General features: G+C 32.6%; 2 protein-coding genes across 2 annotated transcripts; both read right to left on the bottom strand.

Annotated features, from left to right (window-relative positions):
- On the bottom strand, window positions 1-4,847 carry LOC127721156 (uncharacterized). The gene is made up of 2 exons (XM_052227828.1): window positions 4,498-4,847; window positions 1-798 (listed from the first exon to the last, which is right to left on the bottom strand). Exons 1-2 carry the CDS (start codon window positions 4,839-4,841, stop codon window positions 291-293), a joined length of 852 nt encoding a protein of 283 aa, XP_052083788.1. The 5' UTR covers window positions 4,842-4,847; the 3' UTR covers window positions 1-290.
- A 6,690-nt stretch (window positions 4,848-11,537) lies between these two features.
- LOC127722131 (uncharacterized) lies at window positions 11,538-15,658 on the bottom strand. The gene is made up of 2 exons (XM_052228975.1): window positions 14,964-15,658; window positions 11,538-12,075 (listed from the first exon to the last, which is right to left on the bottom strand). The coding sequence occupies exons 1-2, from the start codon at window positions 15,500-15,502 to the stop codon at window positions 11,652-11,654; spliced, it is 963 nt and encodes a 320-aa protein (XP_052084935.1). The 5' UTR covers window positions 15,503-15,658; the 3' UTR covers window positions 11,538-11,651.
- Window positions 15,659-16,543: the final 885 nt, after the last annotated feature.

Here is a 16,543-nt window from a genome sequence, read left to right as displayed (position 1 = left end):
TAACTCACAGACAAAAGTATGTGAGCCAGAATCTCATGTTTCACTTCAATAACCTCTAGAAAAATGAGTTTAATATTTATAATTCTCAACCCAACATTTGTTATGTTTGTCTTTCAATCTCAACTTTCTTCATCACAATGAAATCAACACACTAGTAACATCACTTATGAAAGTAGTTTCGGCTGCATGGTCTATTGAAGTGTAAACCAAGGACAAATATTCTGACGGACCAATCACATTGAAGTATTTGTAGAAATTCAAATATAGAACTCCTATAAAATAGCACACCTCTAGTCCGTTGATTTACTCTGGCTTTCTCTCATGTCCTGTTTTCTTTCTCCACGATTCTGGTCGGTATAATACGTAGATCTGCCCTTGCTAGCTGCCATGTCCAGATTTGTTTCTCCATGACCTTGGTTTGAAACAGAATTTTTGTTTGACATGTTGAACAGACAGATTGTTCCACTGAAAACACCACTAAGATTTGTCATGATAACAACTGCTAAAAATAGTCCAAACGGAACGTCTGATATTAGTTGCCATGTGCCATATACACTCAGGGGCGTCCATTGAATGATATAAACAACCACAAACAAGCACATGGACTTCGCAGATTTCAATGTTGCACTTCTTGCACTTCCGTGTTTGTTTAGTTGAGTTTTACGTTTCTTTGTTTCTGTATAAATTCGGTACCATGTTAACACGTATAAGGTGGAAAGTGTTACCAATATGGCGCTAGTCAGACCAGTGCTCATTACAGCGTTGGCAATGACACCTTTAACAGAATCAAAGGCACAACTGAAATGAAAAGCAAAATTTAGAATAACAAGTAGAAAGATGGCAGATCCAACAAATGCTCCACCGAAGCCGACATACCCAATACTATTGCTGAAACAAGTAATATAGAAACCAAAATTGTAACTAATACTTTCTTCAGACCCCTATTTAAACAGAAAAAAAACCTTTGCGACTCCTCTTAAAAATGTGGACAAAGGTTCACCTTACCCTTGCCACCCGGTTAGGTACGTATAATGGGGACACATTACATTTCTTTTTTTTTCTGTTGAAATTTGAATATTTATATAACTGTCTTTTATTAGTAAGTCTTGCACTAGTATTGATGTACAAAATTGTTTTTGATCCCCATCCCCACTTTGAAAACTATGGTCAAGGTTCCCCTCGTTCTTGGCTGATATGTCAAGTCTGGTTGGCCAATCATAGATATAGATAATCGTGACAATAAAAGGCTATTGTTCGTAACATGGCGTCCAAAATTAGTGCGATACAATGCTGTCGATAACATTCCAATAATATCTGGACCCATGTCCGGTATAGATGTCAAAATACGAACTGTCAAATAGAAAATAGCCCATAAAACATGCAGAAAACAATACTGATAAAAAAAACAAAGGGTATGGGGTATCCATCCATGACACAAAATCAGTACATGCACAGCTAAAAATCACATAAAAAGCAAAGGAACAGCGCTTTTATTGCTGTTCTTCATCTAAAAATTACAATGAGGACCTCAACACGGAATAAAATAAAACCTCTCGACTCACTGCAAGTTAAAGACGCCCCCCTAGCACCAGTTTGAGCGGATTTTTTTACAAAATGATTCGGATAGACTTTGTAAGACGTAACACCACCGAATTTAGGCCTGTCAAAAAAGACCATACTGGAAAGTAGTACATATTTAAAACAAAATAGTTCCTACGCATAGGTGTTAATATAAAACCATGTATAATAAATTGGAAGTGAAGGCCTGGTGATCCTTGTAGAAATGTATGAATGAATTCTTAAGTTGAGGGCATATATTGCCTGTTTCTCAGATATGAAGTACATGGTTTGTTGTATCCAAAGTTCCGGTAAACAGTACGGTCTGATGTATAAATAACGGTATATTGGTTCCGTCCCCATAAAATGATTGGAAGTGAAAAATTTAACGTGGATAGGAATGAGGGCCAATAATAGGTGGTGTGCGTCTTATTACAATTTTAGAACACAAACTGGCCTTAAATTGTGAGAATGATGTGGCACACATAAGAGAAGTTATCTCAAGAATAGATACACCATAAGTTTAAAAATACAGATGCGCATACATATCAAGCACCGGTTTCAGCGGAATTCTTTGCAAAATGATTCGGATAGATAATATGTAACATTACCAAATCGGGCCCGGTCAAAAAGAACATACTGGAATAAGGAACATATAAAAGTTCATAAAAACCCATTTTAGAGACTAAAAATGATTGCACAATAAGTTCATAACTTTAAAATTCAACAGGTCAAAAATGGAAAACCACATTGCTAACTTAATATAAAACTTTATTTCCGAATCCACTTTTTAATGAATTAATGTGATGGCCTACATGTCAGTATTTAAATAGTTCCTTATTTCTTTAAAATTGTTTCTGTAATAGATATTTTATGAATAAAACAGCAGTTGAAACTGATATGCAACAGGAAGTAATGGTAAGAAAAATGTCAAACAGAGGTGTTTAACAAATCATTTCTGCCTTATTTATGGTTACATATCGGAACTAATTCTTCGTGTTTCTGCCTTTTTATATGTTTAAAGTCTTAACAAAAACATTTACAGTGTTATAAAGTATTAAGCTATTTTAAAGCACTTAATTGTCAATGTTTTTGTGTAGAGCATATAAAAGCCTTGGTTAAGGAACTTGCAAATTGGAAATAAATTTCTAATTAATTTTAGATTAAATTCTTGCAGATTAGTTAAATAAACCCTGCTTATGTATATTTGACTTATGCAAATGAAATAATATAAGCCATCCATACTAACATATTTCCACATAGTGCAATTATTCGATTACAAGGGGAGTAAAAATTTAAGACCCAACAGAATCTTAGTATAAAAATTTTCATAATTGAATGTTAGGGACAATTAAAAAAAAAAAAAACTATATGTATTGTCATCTTTAAAGATTCATACCCTCTGAAATTAATTAAGAATTTTCACTATCACTTTGAGGTATGATTTGTCTTAAAATATGCAATGTCGTGCTTTCTCAGATGCATAAAGTCACGGAGTATGGCAATTGTTTTTCACTTGTTCTGTTGATTAAGTTTGATTGTGTAAGTTTTCATAGACTTCTCGGTTTTGAATATGCCTAGGAGTTCGGTATTTGACAATGCAAGTTAGAAAAGCAATCTGATTAAAATACAAATCCTGGATCTAAAAACGCCCAGTCCTACTTTCAGTTTTTTAAGACCTTTCGGGATAATCTGATTTTTTTCGGATAAAAAAGTTAGGGCTGAAATTTCATTTCATTGTGTAATAATTACAAGAACAGAAAGTAAAACGGATTCTTGTCAGATCATTGTAAGAAAAGCGGGCACATGATTTGTATTTTAATCAGAATGTTAGGAAATAAAATTAAAATTGATACTTATAATACTTAACCATCCTCGTTTCCATGCTTTTAACAAATTAAGGTAACTGTTATATCATATTATGTGCATATGTAAGTAATCAGTATGTTCCATAGATTCGATTTCAAATAGTTAAAACGGTGAAATATAATATCTTCTTGGTGTATCCATTGCAACAGTTTAAAAAGAAATAGAAAGAAGCAAAATATTGTGTATGTAAAACTCTCAATGCAAAGGTAGCCTATGAATTACAATAAACGATAGAGTAAAATCAAAAATCCACCGACAGAATCATTAAATTTCAAGGTTGCATTGAATTCAATTAAACGTGGTTAAAAGATTGCTTTGAATAACACATTTGTCATAAAATGTAACATTTAAAAAGGAAGTAGCATAACCTAACAACAGTTCGTGTCTGTGCTGAATCAGGTTATCAGAACAATATGATACTTGTTGTTGTTGGTCATTCTTCGTACGTCAATTTTGTCAGAGAAGTCGGGGATTTATTAATTTTTGCACGATTGCCTGATTTGTCTCTTAGTTTATCAAAAGGCATACTAAACAAATACTAACAAATTCAACACATATATGAAGACTAAAATGCAAAGGTATAGTTATTGAATTCTAAATATCTTGCATATTAAAAAAAACAGAGAAGATACACAGAAGTAAAGACAAATACTATACAACAGATCTAGCAACACAAACCCCACCACAAACCGGATATTAACTCATTGTCTGATGAAATGACAGCCGTTTTTGCTCCACTAGTGATTCCTGTCGAGTTACTCTAGCTTAAATAGTTATTGGGTCATTTCAACTGTTACGCACAATTCAAAAGTGGACTGACGAATCTGTCCAGTCAAACCATCAGATGTCATCACATTCATAAACCATTAATGCATGGACATTCTCTAATCCTAAAACGAGACCGAATATGAAGCTCAAAAATTACAAAGCATTGCTTTTCATAAAACAGCAGAGAAATTGCAAAATTCGTTATCATAAAATTTAACGGTGAGGATCGGACGTAAATGACATTTTTTGGGTAAAAATTAAATTCGTCAAATCTTATTACATCAATTCTATTTTCATACTTACAAAAATCCATTTGGACCTAAAACGTTCAAAGAACACACTAGTACGGCGATTAAAAATGGTCCAAGACTAAGTAAAAGAAGTAGTTTCCAGTCTTTGTTTCCAAAATTGACATTCTTTCTAAAATAAACTGACAGAAATGCATTTAAGGCAGACGTCAAAGAAAATAAACCCTCAGATAAGCAGGAGTTCACTATGAGCAGAGCATACAAGGAGCACAATCCACTTGGACGGACATGGTCCTTGGTAATCAGTATCTGGACATGGTCCAAAGTATGTACAAAACCATAAGAGATATCGCAAATACATCTGTATAACAAAAATCGTTCATATTTATGCCATTTCATAAACGGCTTTCCTACTTTCGACTTATATAAAAGTATAATAACTCCAACAGCAGAACATAAACTCAAAAACAAGCAGACGATGGCCGTCACGTGAATTACATTGAAACAGTAATGGCCGACACCAAACACAGGAATATCGTATCCACTTTCAGCTAACGTAGTGTTAATATGCATACATTCTTTATCCAATTGCATGTTACGCAATTTGAAATTGTGCTTTATGATAACAGTTTAGAATTAGGTAGTTTCGGTAGATTCGGTACATGAAACCCAACAGTTAGATAAATGTGCTCTTCACCAGAAGTGAATCTAATAAGTAATGAAAAATATCGTTAGTCAGAAATATAAGCAATATTCATACACTTTTAAATTACATCATTTATCGACGAAAACTGCTCGTCGAGTTATAATATACCGTTAAATTTGATGATCAATTTCAATATTTCTGCTTGCTTATATTGTTTCTGTCACGCATGCACCTAGGTTTACTAGTTGAGTGGCTGGTATTAACTTCTTACCATTGTTTTGAACACGCATTATGTGTTGGTTTTACTGAATATTTGTAGATAGTAAATTGTCTTTTCATAGATACGGTAAAACATACAGGATAACATGTATAATGCATCCTCTCTAATGATATGGAGTTTGACGATAGTTTCATTAGGATTCGTTACATGTCTTTGGCGAGACAAATCAATACTTGCAATTGCAATTAATCTCAGATGACTCGTATTTTGATAACATATTAATTGTTTATCTTCCTCCTTTTATTTTTGATAATGCATAAAAGGTTTCGCCAAACGTTTAACCGATGCTTTTTGTCAATATTCTTAAATTAGTTGCATCTTGAATAAAGTATACTATCTTCTCTGACCATCAGTTACAAAAAAAATGTCAGACCGCTTCAGATGGGAGCATATTTTTAAAAGATCTATTGCATGTGTCTTTGTTGTGATAATTGTTTAAATTTCCCAAATTTAACGTCAAAAGCACGTGTCTATAACAAACATACACACAAACCGTTAGTCAACTTGTAAAGGTATATAGAGTATAAAAGACAAGTGCTTGTACGAAGAATACTGTGAAATTAAGATAAAATAAAATATATACAATGTAACACATACCAACTCGAACATGAAACGAATTTAGAATCTGGAAGAATTGTCAGTGATATCTATTCAATAATACATTTAACAATTAGGGACACAAACCCTTTGTGTACGTATGACGGATGGACACTGAAGGTAGATGATCGATAACACAAATTTTGACAGAAAATTAAATTTGCTAAATATATTTTGACACCATATATTTTAAGTATTTTATTGTGAAGCCTTAAATGTTCATATATCTAATCTTAACTATCAAATTTTGGCTGAACTTGTATGTACACAAAATTGTATTGATGTGGAAATTGACAACGAAAGATATGTTTACAGCAGTCTTATAATAATTTAAAATAGATAAAAGAAGATGTGGTATTGTAATAACTGGCCTGGCGGGTGTCTCTGTAACTATCGTTGCCACCACCTGCGTTTACAGGTATACAGGTGACCTTAATAGACTAGAAATTGCTAGTCTAAGACAGAGAATGGTTTAAACACGGTGTCTATCTTTATTATTTATTTAGATGTAATTATCTCATGAGGAGAGATTTTAATTAGGTCAAAGGGGTCAAAACACGTCGGAAATATTTAATCTCAATATTAAAACAAGTGAATATCTCAAATAAGGGGGAAACGAAAAGGGTTAGGGATATTCAAATACGCTGTAGTCTGTGGAAATGAACACACTCCTGTCGTGTAGTTTATAAAACATATTGTCTCTGTAAGGTAGAGAATGAACCTCTAAATTGTAAACATATAAACTATCAATCAAGATGTGGAAACGCAAGGAACGGTACCAACAGACTATCACACACATGAATATTTTCTGTCTGACAATCAAATAGTCTCTTGTCTAGGCGTAGCAAGAGGGTCTTTCTACCATGAGACAGTGTTATGACACCAACAACCAGAGACCAAGTTGGACTACTATTGTGTAAGTTTACTGATGACTAAATAAAATGTTTAAGAGCATACTTTTGTATTATTAGTAAAGCATTTCATACAGATATCACAGTGAACCAAATTACAGTTTTAGCAACTTTTCAGAATTGTTAACAAAAAAATCTTAAATAACTATATATTATATATCTAACTATCAATGTATCCAGTTATTTGCCACAGTGTTCAACCAAGTACCCAGTAATTTATGTATCATATCTTTGTTTACATACATATATCATCTTCTAATAAATTATATATTTGAAATAACAGTACTTGTTATTATTTAATTAACCACAGCCTCCTGGAGTAAGCACAGGAAAGCTGACTTCAATCACATTTGATATTGAGAGTATTTGAAAGTAAAATTTAATTGTAATAGCTTATTACTATTCCTATCTTAGAAAGTATACAGAAATTATTTATTTTCTCTCTGATTACTGGAACAACTCAGCAAACAGGATACTTAACAATATGTCTTAACCAAACATTGAGAGAAAATGAGGGATAAGGAAGGCATGTAACTTTATTCCTTTTTGTCTCAAAGAAAACAGGTAATAAAAAGAAAACTAGCCTGAATAAATAGACCCGCTATTTTATATTTACAATTGAATTAAATCCATTTTTTTTAATTCTGATCTAAGTCTAGAATACTAGACTTATAGTGATCAGAAAATATCCAAATATTTGGTAATTTAGAAAAATCAACTACACTAAACAATTGAAAAAACTACACAAATATATACTTAAAAAGCCAAATATTCTAAACGGCAGTGAAACTGCTTAAAAATCTCATGAAATTCATGATGAAAATATGAAAAACCTCAGCGAATGTGAAATATACGACAGTAAAAACTGACCGAAAATCTGGCAACGTATCTGTAGGTCTGACTTAGGAGGAAGAGCCCTCGGCAAACAGGTGCAAGGTTTTTATACTCTGATGGACTAAACAGGGTAACGAACGGTTTAAACGGGGAAACGAACGGGAAACTTAAAACGGGCCTGACAAGTACGAAAAAGGATCCCCGATTGCTAGAAATAAGTACAAAAAAACGTAAACGATATGTTTACCGAACATAAAAATCATCTTAGTACAATTAACAATCATAATTAATACCGTTTTAATGCAATAATCATGTAAAAACCGATCTACAATCGCTATAGTATTCATACACTGTTTTGCAATTGTGGTACATAAAGTTAACCTGAGGTTACACAGTCAACCTAATTTGCATAATCAATACACAAAAATCACTCTGCCGGAAATGGCGGCTGATGTACGAAAGTGAAAATTAGCTACATAAGTTATCTCGATTATACATAAATTAAAATGGTTGAACACTGGGAAAACGGAATGAAAAGAACACTGAAAGCATAAGGAATTGAATTAATAAGGTAATAACCGGTGTCAAACTTTAAAATGGCCAAAAATCGAATCAGAGCCCATAACAGGTGGTTGAAAGTACAAACACATGTTTTTCAAAGGAATTTCACCTGACCAAGTCATAACAGTATGAGTGCCAATGAGACAACTCTCCATCAAAGTCACAATAAGTAAAAGTAAACCATTATAGGTCAAAGTACGGCCTCCAACACGGAGCCTTGGCTCACACCGAACAGCAAGCTATAAAGGGCCCCAAAAATGACTAGTGGAAAACCATTCAAACAGGAAAACAAACCGTCTAATCTATATAAAAAACGGGAAACGAGAATCACTTATGAATCACACCAACAAACGACAACCACTGAATATCAGATTCAAAGCTTGTTTCTTTATAATTGCCTATTTTCGCTACTCTGTATACATTTGACTGTTATTCTAGATTATACTACAAAATGTCACCCGATGCCACTTATGTTGGCGAACTAAAAATATAGCACAGATTCTTTACATGTTTTAGACATTGTAATTACCTCTCGGTGTTTCATTTTTGGTAAAATTCATTTCATTTGGTTTCTATCCCATTAACATTTCCCTACCTTTTCGTTTATCAATAAATATGTAACTTTGATTTGAAAAAAACCCGATTGATTTTATATTTTATCAGTGTTAGATATTTGTTTGTTAAATTATACATATTATATATATCATATAGTGCTGTTAGTTCAAGAATAGAAGAGGCTCTATGGGAGTTTACAGAATAAAGAATAATCGGCAAAAAATATAAAGACTAGAGAATAATAGGGGGCTAAAATATAAAGAATAGAGAAAATGGGCATAACATATACAGAATACAGAAAATGGCCTTTCAAATTAAGGAAAAAAGAAAATGATGTATAACATTAAAGAATACAGATATAAAGGACCCCGATCCAGATCCTCATATAAAGGAAATGGAACAATAACCAATGATAACTAAGTGAATTCATAGTTTTGAATTATTGTAAATTAATCATATGTATGGGGAATATGAGCTAACAAATTATAAAATATTGTTATAAAAGACATTATTAGTTTTCTATGTTAATACTTTTTGATTATTTATAACAAAGATTAAAGAGTAATATATCTCTGATGAGAATATATTCGAATTACGAGAATCACAAATAAATATATAATTGTATTACTGAACACATACTCGTCTTTTTGTTCATTGTTGATATTTCAGGAAGTTTCAATGATTACATTTTTTATGACAATTATTTCATTTCTTACGTAATATTTTTTATGAAGATCTATGAAAATTAAATATTGGTATGCCATTACAATAATTTTCATTTCACTTAAAAATTGCACAATTGTATTGAACTCGTCTTTGAATTTCTATGAAGAAAACTTTTTCAGAAAATGTTTAAAAAACTGAAACAATGCCTCTTCACTTATGAAATACAACAAACTTTTTTTTTAAATCGACGTAAATATAATAGTAATACTACATGGCAATATAGTTCTCTTTAAATGTAATTCCTTTTTTATTCTGCCCTGACCTCAGTGAACTATTTGTATTTTTTATTTTCCATGTTGTCATAGTTCGCCTCCATTACCTACAATGGTTCAAACTCCCGGATAAATAACCCAGGGACGATTGGAACAATGGCAGAATAGTCAAATACGAAAATTCATAACAAATGGTAAAACTTGATAAAATAAACAAGTTACATACCTTAAATACTTGTACACTATATGGAAACTCTCATTAACAGGAAGAAATCACTTGCAGTCGAAGCTATGGAAATGTTGTTTACATCAGTAACGCTATATTACGAAACGTTACATATCTATGCTATAACAGAGCCTGCACCATTGAAGGTGATAGAGAGCAAGCTGTACTCAGACCAAAAAGAAAAAAATGAAGATAAGTCACTGAGCCAGGGCTGGACTAATTCCTTTCATAAACTTCATTGCAGAAATTTTACAGCATTATTTACGAAAATAAGCGGATGTAATTTCACAACTATAAACTTTTTTATTAGCTTATTGATATGTTCATTAATGATTTTGATTAGCTATCAAATCTATTATACTTTTAATTGAATTATGTGCGTCGACCTCGACATTATAAGTACACAGTATGAAAGTTTATTATCAGAGAAAAAGAAAGAGAAAAGTTCAACGTGTACATTACGCCATTGTTATGTCTGTCATCTTTTACAAAAACTGTGCTGCATTTGCATTGTATTCATTTGATGTGTTAACAAGTTAATGGAGGGTGTTGGTGGCGTTAACAGATTGAAAATAATGGGCAAAACATACAGAATAAAGGGGGAGGGGAAGAATTGAAAAAAATAGTCCAAAAAAAGAGAATAACGAGGTGCTTTAATATAAAGAATAGAGAATAATAGGTAAACATGTTAACGAATAGAGAAAAATGACATAAAAACTTATAAAATACAGAAATGAAGAATCCCTCATCTAGATACTCCTGCATGGTTGCAGCATCCGGAAATCAAAGACCAATGCATTTGATGTGTTAACAAGTTAAAGGTGTCATGCAGTTTGAGATATGAGATATTTAAAGATAATTCCATAATAACCATTTAGAACGCCACATGCGGGTGGCGGCTATGTTTCAGACGGGGTTACGGTTTTGAAGTGGAGGAAAGGCGATCAAGGCAAGTAAAAGTATAAATATTTCTTTTTTGAGAATGTTTTGCACAAAATAATGTATTACACCGAAGGAACTGAAACATAATCTTTTTCCAGCAAGCAGAGGACGACGTTTCCAGTGCCTATAACTCTGTCTTTATCTGATAGTTTGTATATAAAACACATCTAGTCTGTTATGATGACTCATTACAAATTTAAGGTATTTCATCATGTTCATTCGGCCAATATTTTACTTGTTTTAGTAATGTGCATTTTCAATGTTAGAAATAGAGAAAAAGCCTCAAAGTAAACAAATAATGGAAACTGAAGAGAAGTGATATGTCGTATATGTTTTTGTTTTTTACGTTTAATGCACAAAACAATTGAATAACATACGTCGTGTGAATGTGTTAGTTTCTTATTGACGGTAAAATCGCATGCAGTATGAAACAAATAAAACCAAAAAAACCAAAAACAAATCTAATTAAAATATAGATCTCAATTTGGTTATGCTTTGACGATTACGCGAGTTACGATATATCTGAATTTAAATCAGATTGACACAAATATACACGTTGTTTCTAAAACATTGAAATATTTGAAAATATGCATAGGATAGAATATCAAAGCTTTATTCAATTTTTTGGAAGGTCAAATATATCACATTCAAGTATGTGTAGAAATGCCAATCATATAAGAGTTTTGGCATAATAGCAAACTCTAGTCCGCTGATTTACTCTAGTTTTCTCTCATGTGCTGTTTTATTTCTCCAAGTTCTTGGTTTGATACTGAAATCTTGTTTGACATGTTGAACAGACAGATTGTTCCACTGAAAACGCCACTAAGATTTGTCATGATAACAACTGCTAAAAATAGTCCAAACGGAACGTCTGATATTAGCTGCCATGTTCCAGATACACTCAGGGGCGTCCATTGGATGATATAAACAACCACAAACAAGCACATGGCTTTCGCAGATTTTACTGTTGCACTTCTTGCACACCCATTTTTGCTTAGTTGAGTTTTAAGTTCCTTTGTTTCTGTATGAATTCGGTACCATGTTAACACGTATAAGGTGGAAAGTGCTACCAATATGGCGCTAGTTAGACCAGTGCTTACTACAGCGTTTGCAATGACACCGTTCACAGAATCAAAGGCACAACTGAAACGAAAGCAAAATTTAAAATAACAATTGACAGAGGGAAGATCAAATATATGCTCAACCGAAGCCGACATACCCAATACTATTGCTGAAACAAGTAATATAGAAACCTAAAGTGTTATTGATGCTTTCTCCAGAGCCATATTTATACATATACAAAAAACCTTTGAGACTTACTAAATATTTTGGGTAAAAGTTCGCCTTACCCTTGCCAGCCCGCCAGGTATATTTGATTGGGACATATTACATTGCTAAAAATATGTGTGTTTCATCTAGAAAACAGAATTCTGGTCAAATTATAATATTTATTTAACAGTCGTGTGTTAAAAACAATTTTCCAAGAACTTTGATGTACAGAAACCCTTTTTGCCCCATTCCGACTTTGAAAAAAAAATGGTCAATGGTTAATCTTTTCTTGGCTAACCTGTAAAGTCTGCTATGTCAATTTAGATTAATTTCTTATCAAAAAAGTTGTACAAATCCCTGCAAGAATGTTAATTTGGTTTCTTAATAATATAAAACCAACCATACTAAAGCATTGGCACAAAGCTCAATTATTCGATGACAAGGAATAATATTACGTCAATGGGGTAAATATTTTTCATCCAACTGAGGCTTAGTGTCTATAAAGGCAACAGTAATAGACCGCTGTTCAATAGTCATAAATTGATTTGACTGAAACAAATCCGGGTCACAAACCAAAACCGAGGAAAACAACGGAACAACATAAATACTGAACTGCTACAAAAACAAACGCCATACATACATAGAAACGGACTATTTGATAACAACTGCCATATTCCTGACTTGGTACAGGACATTTTAAGAAAAAATGGTGGGTTGAACCTGGTTTTATGGCTAGTCAAACCTCCAGTTTATATAGCAATGTAAAAAATAACGCTAAAATGACATCATTACGTGACAGGAATACAATACAAATAATCGCAAGAACACTCAGGACAGAGAAATACATAAATAAATAATATATTAGTACATTACAACATGTAAACTACAGAATATCAACGGACACCTCCCATGTACATCACAATGAATTATGAACTGTGCGTCACACGAATGTATCAACGCCACAAAAAGTGACGTCACGGGTAAATTTCTAAGAATAGAAAAGGGTTTGGCATGCCACAAAACCAGGTTCAACCCACCATTTTTTTTCTTAAAATGTCCTGTACCAAGTCAGGAAAATGGCCATTGTTATATTATAGTTCGTTTCTGTGTGTGTTACATTTTGATGTTGTGTTTTTGTTGTGTCGTTGTTCTCCTCTTATATTTGATGCGTTTCCTCAGTTTTAGTTTGATAAACGGATTTGTTTTTATCTCTATCGATTTATGAGTTTCGAACAGCGGTATACTACTGTTGCCTTTATATAAAATTGGGATTAAGTTTGTTATGGTGTTATTTCATGTATTTTCTAACCATTACAAGAATATTAATATAGAATTGTGCTAGTAATGGTGTAATTATTTGTATTTTCTAACCATGTCGGTTTTTCTCCTAAATCAAAATTGTGTAAAAACAAATAAAGCATGTGCATATAGTAGCTTTAAACTAAAAATCATATAAATGAACTAGCTCATTAATTATCTTAACTTTTACATAAATATAGAAAATGAAAAAAGAGAATTCAAACCACAAACGATAAGACATAAGACAATATCTAACTAGAATTACAAACGAAACATCATAACTAAATACATGAATGTTGGATGTATAAATACCGAGACACGTCTAATAGCAATGCAAATTCACACTTGGGAAAACAGTCTTATTCGGGAATATGTCACGTTCGGTTCTTAGCAGGCCAGACGACGTAGAAAGCTCATTGGCACTCATACCACATCTTCTTATTTTTATTAACCAGCCTCGTTTCCATGCTTTTAACAAATTAAGGTCACTGTTTGTATCATAATGTGCATATGTAAGTAATCAGTACTTACCTTACGTTTGATTTCAAATAGTTAAAACGGTGAAATATAATTTCTTGTTTGTGTATCCATGGCAAAATTTTGCTTTTATTTGAAGAAGGCGTGAATACTAGTAACGTCTTCTAAAGTCCCGACATGAAATTGGGGATATATCGTCGTCTTTTTATATAAAAAAGATGAAACAGAATACATTTTAGGTAAAAACATCTTCAACTCTTTTACCCATATTAAAAAAGGACGAAAGAGGCAAAATATTGTGTATAAAAACTTCAATGCAAAGGTAACCTATAATTTATAAAAAACGAGAGAGGCAATATAGAAAACCCGGCGACAGCATCATTATAGGTCAATGCTACATTGAATTCAGTTATACAAAGGTCAAAAGTTTGCTTTGAATAACATTGTTGTCATAAAATGCAGCATTAAAAACGAAAGGAGCATAAATCAACTACAGTTCGTGTCTGTGTTGAATCAGTATATCAGAATAATATGATACTTGTTTACAAAGAAGTAAAAAACAAACCCTATACTACAGATCTAGCAACACATACCGCACGAAAAGAACCGAGTATTAACTCATTTGCTGCTGAAGTGATAGCCGTTTCTGCTCCACTAGTGATCCCTGTCGAGTTACTATGGTTAAAATAGTTAATGGGTCATTTCAAATGTGACGCACAATTAAATATTGGTTTGCCGAATCTATCTTGTCAAACCTTCAGATGTCATCAAATCCACAAACCATTGATGCATGGACATTCTCTAACCATAAAACAAGACCAAATGTGAAGCTAAAAATTGACAAAGCATCGCTTTTCCTAAAACTGCAGAGAAATTGCAAAATTCGTTATCATAATTTTAAATGGTCAAGATCAGAAGTTTATGGAATTTTTGGCCAGAATAAAATTTGTCAAATCTCAAAACATCGCTTCTATTTTCATACTTACAAAAATCCACTTGGGCCAAACACGTGTAAGGACGACATAAGGGCGACTACCAAAAGTGGTCCAAGACCAAGTATAAGAAGCAGTTTCCAGTCTTTGTTTCCAAAATTGACATTCTTTCTAAAATAAACTGAAAGAAATGCATTTAAGGCAGACGTTAAAGAAAATAGCGCTTCGGAAATGCAGGTATTCACTATAAGCATAGCATACAAGGAGCACAATCCACTTAGACGAACATGGTCCTTGGTAATCAGTATCTGGACATGGTCCAAAGTATGTACAAAACCATAAGAGATATCGCAAATACATCTGTATAACAAAAATCGTTCATATTTATGCCATTTCATAAATGATTTTCCAGTTCTCGATTTACATAAAAGTATAATAACTCCAACGGCAGAACATAAACTCAACAACAAGCAGACGATGGCCGTCACGTGAATTACATTGAAACAGTAATGACCGACACCAAACACGGGAATATCGTACCCACTTTCAGCTAACGTAGTGTTGATATGCATACATTCCTTATCCATTTGCATGTTACGCAATTTACAATTGAGCTTTATGATAACAGTTTAGAATTCGATAATCTGCTATCTGTATGTCTTTTTGTGGGTTCGATATATTCGGTAGTGGTATATGCAACCGAACAGTTAATGTTTGTCTAGGTAAATGTGCTATTCCGTGTTACTTCGTTAGATGTGAATCTAATAAATAATGAAAAATATCGTTAGTCAGAAATATAAGCAATATTCATACAATTTAAGTTACATCATTTATCGAACAACATTTGGTCAAGTAATCATATATTACCTTTAAATTTGATGATCAATTTCAATAATTTCGCTTGCTTGCATTGTTTTTGACACGCACATACCTAGGTTTTCCAGTTGAGTGGCTGGTATTAAGTTCTAAGCATTGTTTTGGACACGCTTTATGTCTCGTTTTTACTCAATATTTGTTCAAAACAAATTGTTCTTTTCAATGATACCTTTAAATATTTTAATATGTTTAATGCATGATCTCTAATGATATAGTTTGATGATAGTTTTCATTATAATTCTGTGCATGCCTTTGGCAAGACAAATCAATACTTGTAATTGCAATAAGTCTCAGACGTACTAAGCATATTAACTGTTTATGTTTTTTTAAAATTATGTATGAAAGGTTTAGCCAAAATAAAATCGATGCTTTTTTTTTAATATTCCAAAATTAGTTAAATCTCGTAACAAGTTCTATCTTCTCCAGCTATCGGTTTTAAAAAAAGGATAGCAGACCCCTTCAGATGGACGCATAGTTTTAAAGCATCAATTGTTTGTGTCTTTTCTATCATATTTAAATGCCCTAAATTTGACGTCAAAAGTCTGATAATTCTGAAAAATAAGAACACGCACTTGCCTCTTACAAATATACGTATATACCATTAATTAACTTGTAAAGGTATACAGAATATTTTCCAGAGACAAGCGTCTCTGAAAGTAAGATAAAATAAAATATATAGAATGTAAAATTGTACAGAGACAAACGCAAATCCTTTTTGGTTCGTATAACGAACGGACGCCTAAGAGAGATGATCTATA

Source organism: Mytilus californianus, unplaced genomic scaffold (assembly GCF_021869535.1).
Source record: "Mytilus californianus isolate M0D057914Y unplaced genomic scaffold, xbMytCali1.0.p SCAF_12, whole genome shotgun sequence".
Taxonomy (NCBI): Eukaryota; Metazoa; Mollusca; class Bivalvia; order Mytilida; family Mytilidae; genus Mytilus; species Mytilus californianus.
The sequence above is the reverse complement of the archived record's forward strand: the minus strand, read 5'-3'. Positions and strand labels throughout refer to the sequence as shown.